The 10,042-nt window shown below is 41.1% G+C and overlaps 2 protein-coding genes across 3 annotated transcripts in view; both read left to right on the top strand.

Moving 5' to 3' along the window:
• The first annotated feature begins 4,474 nt into the window (after positions 1–4,474).
• Positions 4,475–8,412, top strand: COMMD3 (COMM domain containing 3). Its single transcript, XM_021696810.1, has 8 exons — positions 4,475–4,637; positions 5,954–6,065; positions 6,174–6,237; positions 6,327–6,361; positions 6,727–6,787; positions 6,879–6,935; positions 7,030–7,089; positions 8,040–8,412. Exons 1-8 carry the CDS (start codon positions 4,499–4,501, stop codon positions 8,097–8,099), a joined length of 588 nt encoding a protein of 195 aa, XP_021552485.1. The 5' UTR covers positions 4,475–4,498; the 3' UTR covers positions 8,100–8,412.
• Positions 8,413–9,678: 1,266 nt separating this feature from the next.
• Positions 9,679–10,042, top strand: part of BMI1 (BMI1 proto-oncogene, polycomb ring finger) — an 11,353-nt gene continuing 10,989 nt past the window's right edge. For both annotated transcript variants that reach the window (XM_021696808.2, XM_021696809.2), the window contains exon 1: positions 9,679–9,942. The gene's annotated coding sequence lies outside the window, so the exon portion shown is untranslated. The remainder of the gene's footprint in view (positions 9,943–10,042) is intronic.

The following is a 10,042-nucleotide window of genomic DNA, read 5'->3' as shown; positions in this document are numbered from 1 at the left end:
TATGATGGCTTTGTTTCTTTGATTTAACTTTAAATTAAAATTTGCTTTCATCCCTTGCCAAACTGCATTTATTTTTATTTTCTTTTAAAAAATCAATTCCTCATTTCTTCCTAGCTGAACACCACAATTTTAGTCAGTTCAACTCAGATATTTCCATGTGCCACATTAGTTACTTTGTTTCAGAATAAGGGTTCAAACTTCCTAAACGAGCCCTAAAGAGAAGACATGGCTTTTCTAGTAAGCATAAATTTTTTTCAAAATTATAGGCTGGTTAGATACAAAGATTTGATATTAAAAAATTATCATTTGATTCTTACGTACATTCCTTTAATGTTATAGAATTATCTCATTCTGACTGAAGTAGCTAACAAAATCATGGCATGGCAATCTTGATGATAATTTCCAAATTTTACTTCAGAAATTCAAGAAAATTCTTTTTTGACAATACCTTGACTGTAGAATTTCCTATTTGCGAAGCTTAACAAAATTATAGTTTCCTAACTTCAAGAAATACTTTGAGATTTATCTTTTTAAGAAACATAATTTCTTACTAGTGTAACAATTTTGTTAAAACTTAGTTTTAAAATATTTAAGTTTGCTTATTCTTATGTCACATTTTGAAGTTTTATATTTGATATTTCCGATACAACTATCTACAAAATAAGTATTTTAAAAATGGTACTGATGAAAATATTGCTTAAATAAAAATTATACTATTTAGTCTAAATGTTTTGAATAAAAGTTTTAGGGGGAAAGTCCAATACATTCATGCAAAACCATAAGCATTAACACTGTATGATTGATTTTCATTCCTGTGGTTCCAGTTTCTTTAATGTAATTGGCATTTCACTTTCCCTCACATATTAAGGCACTAATTCCATTGAAATTAATTTGAGTTTATCTAAAAGTCCACATATATAAAATAGGCTATCTGATGTAAAGGAGGAAAAAAGGTTATATTTGTCTGTATTAATTATTGTAGCAATGAAAATTTATAAATTAGTAGGGATTGGATTAAATGCTTTTTTATTTGAAAATAAAAGTTTTGTTGTCCCCTCTGAGTTCTCAGTGTGGTTTTTTGACAATGTATGTGACATAAGACTTAATTTGAAACCACTGAACTCTGTGATCATGAATGTACAAAAACCTGACCATTCAAATTCCAAGTCCTAATCTATACCTTACCAAGTTAAGATATTTAATATGAGAATGCATATAGATTTTACAAACTTCACTGAAATAATTCTGACCTATATGCAGATGCCATGTATAACAGTTAAATATTCCTGTCAACTCTCCATTTTTGGTTAAAATAGCTTTAAAATAAATTCTATTTTCACTAATAGATATCTCAAGGCTTTATGATCAGATCACTAACCATCACAGAATGAGTATTGGGGGCAGAGAGAAGATGGTTTCTTGTGTATAGGTAATTTTTAAGTGTTCTTAACTTTCTTTTCTCTAGAAAATGAGCAGATATTCCATGGGCAAGGATAAAATAGAACCCCACTAGAACACATAGTATGTATGCCAGTTAACACTTCTAGATGTCTCATGAGCACTTCGGCATATTGGCTTCCCTCCCTCCTCCCCATGGATGTTCAATAAACTCTTCATTCTAAAGGAATACTTCCTCTCAACTTTCTTTGCACAAAAGTAACAGTCCTTACACAATCTAAACAAAACAAAACAAAACAAAGAATCCTAGAAAATACTTTATTTCATAAAACTAACAAATGTATCAATGAGGCCTTTGGGAAAAGTTGACCACATAGATCTTGTAAATACCCCAGCACATTTTAATTGTACTCACAATGCAGAGGCCAATATTAAATTGGTTTCTTAAAAAGAAAAAAAAATTAACAGCTCAAAGGATACAATGGATTTTAAAACACTCTAAAACATTGTTTTAAATACTTTCTAATTATTTGAGTAATTTCTAGATTCTCAAAAAGAAAAACAAATTTATCAGCATTCTCTAATTTAACATTTGCAATTTAGAACGGAAAAAGTATTATAAAATGAAGATACTTGAGTATTTAGTTATTTTCAGCTGCACTTAAGTGTTATTTAAAAAGGTTCTGTTATTTAAAGAGGCCAAATTTAGTCTGTTGGCTTTGAGCCTACAGAATTTTTTAAAGTCTAGTGAAAGCTCCAATGGTCTTTGCAGTAATCAAAGCAAAAATTTTAAAGTTTTTTTACACTTTCAGAATGTATTCATACATAGTTTTTCTAACAATGTAAAATGCATTGATTTTATTGCTGCAAACAGTAGTCTACATCTGTGCAACCATGCTTTTTAATGATCATACTTCAATATATTTCAATGACTTATTTGTCGAGAGTATACATATTCTATCTACATTTAAACTGTGTTTCCTTCAAAGGAAGTTGAAATAAATGTACCTATGGTAGAAAAATTCAGCTTTTCTAGTATCAAAAAATATATAATTAAAATTTTTGTGTGAGCTGTGTCATCACTTGGGCCTAACACATATTTAGGCAAAAGAGAACAAATAAATGCCCTGTAGGAGAAGGTAATTACATATGTATAAGAGAGTAACATGACAGCTATTTTGGAAACAATCCCTGTCAATTTCTTAACTTTTATGACCTCAAAGTTACAACCATTTATGGTATGTACTTTCCTCTTTTAAAATAACATTTTAAAATCTATGCTCAAGCATTAATGCTTTCTTTTTTGACACTACATTGAATATGATTACAATTATCAACTCAAATTCTATTAGAGTATTAACAATCAATGCTATGCAAAGTCATAAAATGTATGTGAAATAAATATAATGACCTTGTGTGTTAAAATTAACATTTACACAACTCTGCCCTGTAAAATATTCCCTACGTAAATCAGATATCTGGAAATTTTTCAACTGACATTTTACTACTGATGAGAAACAAGGAGTTTAGAAAGAAGATGAGAGATGGAACAAAAGATGAACATGATTAATAGGTGTTTGTTTCATAAAGACTCTAGGGAGACCCTTAAATCCTTCACTGCTCCTATAAGCTCACCAAAGTGAAGAGTTAGTTCACATGCCTTTCAAAGCCTTGAAAGGAAAATTCAGTAGTTACTCAATCTGTTACTGATGCTAAATTATTCCCATTTTGTCCTGTTGTGAAACCAGGTGCTCTCTATATAGTGCTGCAAGGTTAAATGTTGACTGTATTCATCAGATACATTTTCTCCCCAAATAAGCACCTAAATTATTCCCACAGAAATGTTTCACGTTGGAGTCTGTTTCAAATAATCGCACCTGAAGACTAAACACCTTTCTTGTTCCTTATCCCTCCCCTCCACCGTAAAGAACTTGCTTTTTAACTTTTCTTTTTAAATTCTTTTGATCAAAAATGCATAATCTACTTTGCTTCTCGTTTTTTTTTTTTTTCCCCCAAAGAATCACTCTTGTTCTCCAACTTTGTAGAAATATAAAGGGGAAGTTAAAAACTTTATACAATATTTGAGTCTTTAAAGTTATGGATATCCGACAGTAATCACTTCAGTAAAGACCTTGCCATTCCTAACTTGCCATTCCTAACTGCCTGATATAAATATATGGAAGATTCTTTAATTAAAACCATAGAGATGTAACGAGTACAGTAGCACAAAATTTGTGTCAGTTTGCTTTTGGATGATATTTATTTGCAGCGGCACATAAGATTTTAATAATTCTGTCAAATATGTTTGTGGATAATTTATTAATCCCTCAATTGTTTAGGTACAGTAAGAACACACGCGCACTATATGTATGCATATATGTGTACACACATATATATCCGTGCAGGAAGGCATCAACTGCCATATCCCAGAAATGACAATGAAAAAGGAAAAATAAACAAGAATTCTATCATTAGTTGCCCACAGTCTCACTCACAAAACGGTAATGCTGGGAGGTTAAGCTGTTGAGTAAAACAAAACAAAACAAAAAACCAAACCAAAAACAAAACACAACACAACACAACCAGTTGCCTCAAATGGGAGCTTCCCGCAGGCTTTCGCGCTGAGGAACAAGGAAGACGAAGTTTTCGGGATCCCTCGGGCCGGGATCCCGACACCTTCCGCCAACGCCCCCCCCCCCCCACCCCGCCAAGGGGGTCTTTCAAGGAACGCTCCCGCGGAGCCCCGCAGGAGCTGGTGACAGACCTAGGTGAGCAGCGAGTGGAAGAGAAAGCACCGAGCGCGTCCACAAAGCGCCCGGGCCGCCCCTCTCGCTGAGGCGCCGCAGCTCTCGCGGCTGGCGCAGAAAGAAGGGCTGGACGGAAGCCGCGGCGCCAGGGACTACAGGGGTGGCGGGCGACGGACGGTGGGCGGCTGGGCGCGCGGGCCGAGGCGCGAGCCAGAAGGCAGGCGGGGAGGCCCCGGACTGGGAGGCCCGCAGCCCGCGCCGCCGCCCCGAGCCGCGTGCGCGCGCGGCCGCATCAGCTGAGCGCGCGGCGCGTGTCACGTGGTGCGCGTGTCGAAGGTCACGGCGCGCTCACAATGGAGCTCTCGGAGTATGTGCAGAAAGGCTTCCAGATGCTGGCAGATCCTGGCTCCTTCGACTCCAACGCCTTCACGCTTCTCCTCCGGGCGGCTTTCCAGAGCCTGCTGGACGCCCAGGCGGACGAGGCCGTGTTAGGTAAGCCGCTCGGCTCTGAGCTAGATCGGCCTGGGTGGAGGGGCGCTCGGAGAAGAGGAGCGAGACCGAGCGAGAGGGGAAAACCCCGGGAAGAGGAAGTCTCCCGGCTTTGCCCTTCGCTCCGGACGGAGTGTGGGGATGTTAACCCGGAGCGGACCCTGACCATTGTTCTATTCCCAGTTGGCACCTGCACATAGCCTGCTACACGTTTCTGGTCTGATTTCTCCTCCCAGTCTCTTTGTTCCTTTGTAAAGCCCGTGTTCAAGTCTTGTTTGTGGCCTAAACATGTAAGGTGTTCAGCCTGGTCTGAGGCAAAGGCTGGTTGACACTTGGACTTCATCAGGGTAGCTCCCTGCAATTCAAGCGTTCAGTGCTAGGCTGGCAAAGGTTTTAAAGAGTCTGTTTCCAAAGTAATTACTAGGTCACGTAGTCTTGACATTTTCCAACTTAGAGAATACCTCAAGTTCCTATGATCACTCTAACACACTAGTTAAGTATGTTTTGCACAGGTTCCACGCCTGGCACCTTAAAATATGGTGCAGAGTGTTTTGTTCCGCACCAGTTACCAGGAGAGGAGTCTCTTAAGTGGTCCGGTCAGTGATTGCCGAGTGCCGTGTCAGTATGGATTGAAGGCATATTTTAAGACAGATCGCTTTTAGATCATTTTCTTAAATATAAATATCCCAACAATTCAAATTTTGTTTTTTTCTGTAGTTTCATGATCTAAACACTTGTACAAAAAGTATGAAAGTGGAAGTTCTTTAAACGAAAATAGTAACCACCACCTGGGTTAATCTCAAAAAAAGGATAGCTGTCAAAATCTGAAAATATTTTGAAAATTGTGTTTTATATTCTGAACTCGTTCCCCGCCTCTGATACGTTAATGTCCTTGGAGCCAGTTATCCTAAAAGTAACCATTCTTTAGGGGGAAAGTTTATTCATTCTTAAATTTACACCATGTAAAATACTTATCTTATTTTCCTCTGAATATACTGCAACCAGCATTGTAATGACCACTGTGTAGTTATTTTTTTTCTTTGGGGCTACAATGTTTTTTTAAAAACAGTAGGAAATTAAGGCAAAATAAAAGAAGGTAATTGAGACTGGTAACAGCAGAATTATTGATGTGTGTTCTTTTTTGTTTTCCATTGACCTTGTTGCTCATCTCATTTACTTATAATTACCAGTCCTTATAGTTGAATTCTTTTTGTGTTCTTGTTAAAGGGGATTTTTGCCCAAATGAAAATATCCATTTTAGAAACATGACTATAAAGAATTTATTATCACAGGCATCACTAGCAATTAATTTATTTTAGATCACCCAGACTTGAAACATATCGATCCTGTGGTTTTAAAACATTGTCACACAGCAGCTGCAACTTACATACTGGAGGCAGGAAAGCAAAGAGCTGACAAATCAACTCTAAGGTACAGGATTTATTTAAATATCCATTTGTTTTCAAATAGTACCTTTAAGATTCCAATTTCAGTTTTTTAAAATGGACACTAAACTTTGGCTTTTTTCCCCCCCTTTAGCACTTATCTAGAAGACTGTAAATTTGATAGAGAGCGAATAGAACTGTTTTGCACGGAATATCAGGTTACTTACTTAAAGTTTTTTAAATTAACAATTACTATTTTTCTTCTCTTTGCAAAGATGTGTTTTCTTTCTTTCTTTCCTCCCTCCAGAATAATAAGAATTCCCTAGAAAGCCTACTGGGAAGGTAGGTACTGTATAAGGTGTCAAGCTGAGCCACTTTTCACTTGCAGGTATGAATGGAGAGTGCTGGTGTGAAACAAAACAGGGAAAAAAGACAGGGATCTTGACCAAAAGAAAAGGGGCCAAAGGGCAAGTGAAACAATTGAAGTTAAGCTAATGTTTTTAAAGATAAAGTTTATTGAGATAATTTTTAAAATGCTCTTTTACTCTTCAGAACTTGAAAATAAAGTTTAACAATGTTTTAAATTCAGAGTAAATTGAAAATGTGTATGTGTGTGTGGGGGGGAAGTAGACACCATTCTTGGTAAAAATAAATACTGAAAGTTTTTATGTAGATATTATGTACAAAATTATCATTGTATTTTTTAGTATAGGCAGATCTCTCCCTCATATAACTGATGTTTCTTGGCGTTTGGAATATCAGATAAAGGTAAAGTTTAATAAACTGTTCTCTAGGGGGATATAGGGAACTTTAAAAAAAATAGAGTTAAAGACTGAAATTATGTATTGTGTTGTTTTAGACCAATCAACTTCATAAGATGTACAGACCTGCATATTTGGTGACCTTAAATGTAGAGGTATTTACATATAAGCCTTATCTAAAATTTAAATTTGAAATGAAATTTTAAATGTCCTTGATTTACATAAAGAGCATTTTTTTTTCTTCCCTAGAATACTGATTCCCGATCCCACCCAGAGATTAGTTTTAGTTGCAGCATGGAACAATTACAGGTACAGTATTAGGATCTGTGAATATACTTCTCTGTTTATAGATGTTTAATTGAGAATTATGCTTACAGAAAGTTCAAAAGAAAAATTATCTAACCATCTGTCAGCCGATAATGAAGGTTGGTTAAGAATTTAATAGGAAATGGCTTCAAAAGCAATATTTTAAAGTAGGCTTCGCTTTTGAAATTAAGATGTTACTCATAAAGAATTGGTTTTATATTTGCTTTTCCCTCTGATTAAGATAAATTTCTGAATTGTAGTATTGAGTATTGTAGTATTGTAGTATTCCTTCTATTTGTGATTAGTTTGCGCCAATAGAACAAAGCAAAATTAAGAACATGTCTTTGAAAATGTCTTCTTTGCTTTCAGAAATTGAATTAAACTTTCAAACAGGATTTTCAATAATTTTTAAATGACTTTTTATAAAGGAGGAAGTATACAGAAAATTCTAAAACTCTTTATATTGCCAATATAAGACAGGAAAAATTCAAAACTACATTGGTTAATGGACATGATAACGAATTTATTTCTTACCACTTAAAAAAATGAAGAGCATTACTTGAAATTTTGATGAATTTTGAATTTTTCAAAAGGCATCTCCTGTGGAATTGTTTTAATGTAACCATTAACCAAACTTTAAACTTTCAGAAAGTATGAATACAGTATAGTTTTTTTAGGTAACTTGAGAAATTTAGTTTTGAGATACCTTGCCTGTTACGAGGATTCGATTGGAAATTATATTTCAGATCTGAGGGAAAGTAGCCCACTTGAAGATGAGATATTTTAGAGGAAAACCTTCTTTTGATCGATAGTGGTTTGTCAAAGGTTAAAATCCTCGTGAATTTTAAACTCGTTTAGAAAGTGCCCCGACTTTTTTCTTGCATCTTTCTCAAACTTGGATACTTCTGTCTTGTGTTTTATCCTAAAAACGTGGTATTATAAACGTCTTTTAGGACTTAGTGGGGAAACTTAAAGATGCTTCGAAAAGTCTGGAAAGAGCAACTCAGTTGTAACTTGGGGAAGTTAACGATCCGCCCGGGTCTAGAGGAAGACCAGGAACGCCTTGTCGTCGGCCGAACCACCGTTTGTGCGAGCTGGATGTCCTCCTCTTAAGTAGAATTTTTTTTTTTCCTTTTGGATTTATGCCGCTCATCAATTTTGACACTTTATTTTTTTACACTTGTAAAGAGTTGAGGGAAATTCTGCCTAAGTATTTCAGACATCTTTAGTATAAACTGTACATTGATCCCATTTTGATCTTTCTCAAGTCTTACAAAAGGAAGTAGACAGTATTACACTCTGAATAAATAAGTTGTTCCCACAAAAAGAGTGGTGAGAGTTTGTTTGGATCTGAGTTTGTGTGTTAATTATTACTTTAAAGACATACATACGATTAACGTTAACTTTTAACGATCGCCTTTTCTTTGGATTAAAGTTAAACACAGTGAGAAAAGATGCGATCTCCGGGGTTTGTTGACGACCCCAGCTTCGGGACTTGGGGGGCGGACGTGGTTGCCCCGCGTCGGAAGCCGGCCGGTCCCGTTACCTGCGCCGGGGGCGGGGGGGGGGGGGCTCGCCCGCAGCCGGACCCTCGCCTGCGGGACTCCCGAGGTCTGGCCCGGCCAGCCCCCGCGCGGAGCCCCTACCCGGAGCGAGCCACTGCCCGCGCGCGCCCCGCCTCGGCCGCTGGCGGGCGGGGAAGGGGGCCGGCGCGGCCGCGGGAAGACAGGGGCGGGCGCTGTTGTTTCCGCGAACCCAACTCGGGCGCAGGTTCCGCGCCGCAGCGCCGGAGTCTGGGCCTCAGCCCGTTGGGCTGGCGGGGCCGAGGCGGGGGAGGTGGCCGGGTGCTCTCCTCGGCGGGAGCCAGTGGACGTGTGCGCCGCGGGCGGAGGCGGGCGGCGGAAAGAAAGAAATAACGGGGGGTGGGGTGGGCTGAGCGGTGTGCGGGGCCGAAGCGATGCCCGCTCCGAGAGCAGGGTGGCGCGTGTGGCGCTGTGGAGAAATGCCTCCGCAGCCGCGCCAGCGCCGCCGCCGCCGCCGTGCAGAGCGAGGGGGAGGGGGGCCGGGTCGCGCTGTTCGGAGGGGAGGGGGCGGCCGCGGGCCCGACTACACCGACACTAATTCCCAGGCCGCCCTTAAGGAATGAGGGGAGCACGTGACCCGGTGGGGGGGGCGGCGGGGGGAGGGGGCGGGCGGACTCTGAGCCATTTTGGAGCCGGTGTCAGTTTCCACTCTGCCTTCAGCGGTGCATTTTTTTTCCACCCTCCCCTCCCCCCTCCTCATCCTTCCTCCCCTCCCCCCGCCTCTCCGCACGCACACACACGGCGCCCCCCACTCGCCCTCCTCCCCCCACAGCAACTATGAAATAATAATCGTAGTATTAAAGGCAGAGATCGGGGCGAGACAATGGGGATGTTGGCGAGGGAGCCCCGATCCGGATTAGAAACACCTCCCAGCCCCGCAGAATAATACTGATCGCGCCCCCTCCGCGCGCTCCCTCCCCCGAGTGCGGAGCGGGAGGAGGCGGCGGCGGCCGAGGAGGAGGAGGAGGAGGAGGAGGAGGAGGCCCAGGAGGAGGAGGCATTGGAGGCCGAGGAGGAGGAGGAGGAGGAGGCCGCGGAGGAGGAGGAGGCCGAGGCGGAGGAGGAGGAGGAGGAGGCCGGGCTCGGGAGGCAGCATGAGCCGAGCGCGGCGGCCGCGGCTCCTCTCGGCTGCGCTCGTTGCCCATTGACAGCGGCGTCTGCAGCTCGCTTCAAGATGGCCGCTTGGCTCACATTCATTTTCTGCTGAACGACTTTTAACTTTCATTGTCTTTTCCGCCCGCTTCGATCGCCTCTCGCCGGCTGCTTTTTCCGGGTACGTAGAAGGCGAGGCGCCTCCGGGACTGGACCGGGGGGCGGCGGGGGCCGCGCGGGGCTCGGGCCGGCCGCGGGTGGATGGGGAGCGGCCCCCCCCC

The sequence above is a fragment of the Neomonachus schauinslandi genome, chromosome 5 (assembly GCF_002201575.2).
Source record: "Neomonachus schauinslandi chromosome 5, ASM220157v2, whole genome shotgun sequence".
Classification (NCBI taxonomy): domain Eukaryota; kingdom Metazoa; phylum Chordata; class Mammalia; order Carnivora; family Phocidae; genus Neomonachus; species Neomonachus schauinslandi.
Note: the sequence above shows the minus strand (reverse complement) of the source record. Positions and strands in the feature narration are given on the sequence as shown.

What these genes read in the sequence shown, in the direction of transcription:
- COMMD3 (XM_021696810.1), top strand. Translation starts at nt 4,499, where the DNA reads ATGGAGCTCTCGGAGTATGTGCAGAAAGGCTTCCAGATGCTGGCAGAT. An exon ending in CTAGAAAGCCTACTGGGAAG is followed by an intron (nt 6,362 to 6,726) that starts GTAGGTACTGTA and finishes TGTATTTTTTAG; the next exon opens with TATAGGCAGATCTCTCCCTC. An exon ending in TGGTGACCTTAAATGTAGAG is followed by an intron (nt 6,936 to 7,029) that starts GTATTTACATAT and finishes TTTCTTCCCTAG; the next exon opens with AATACTGATTCCCGATCCCA.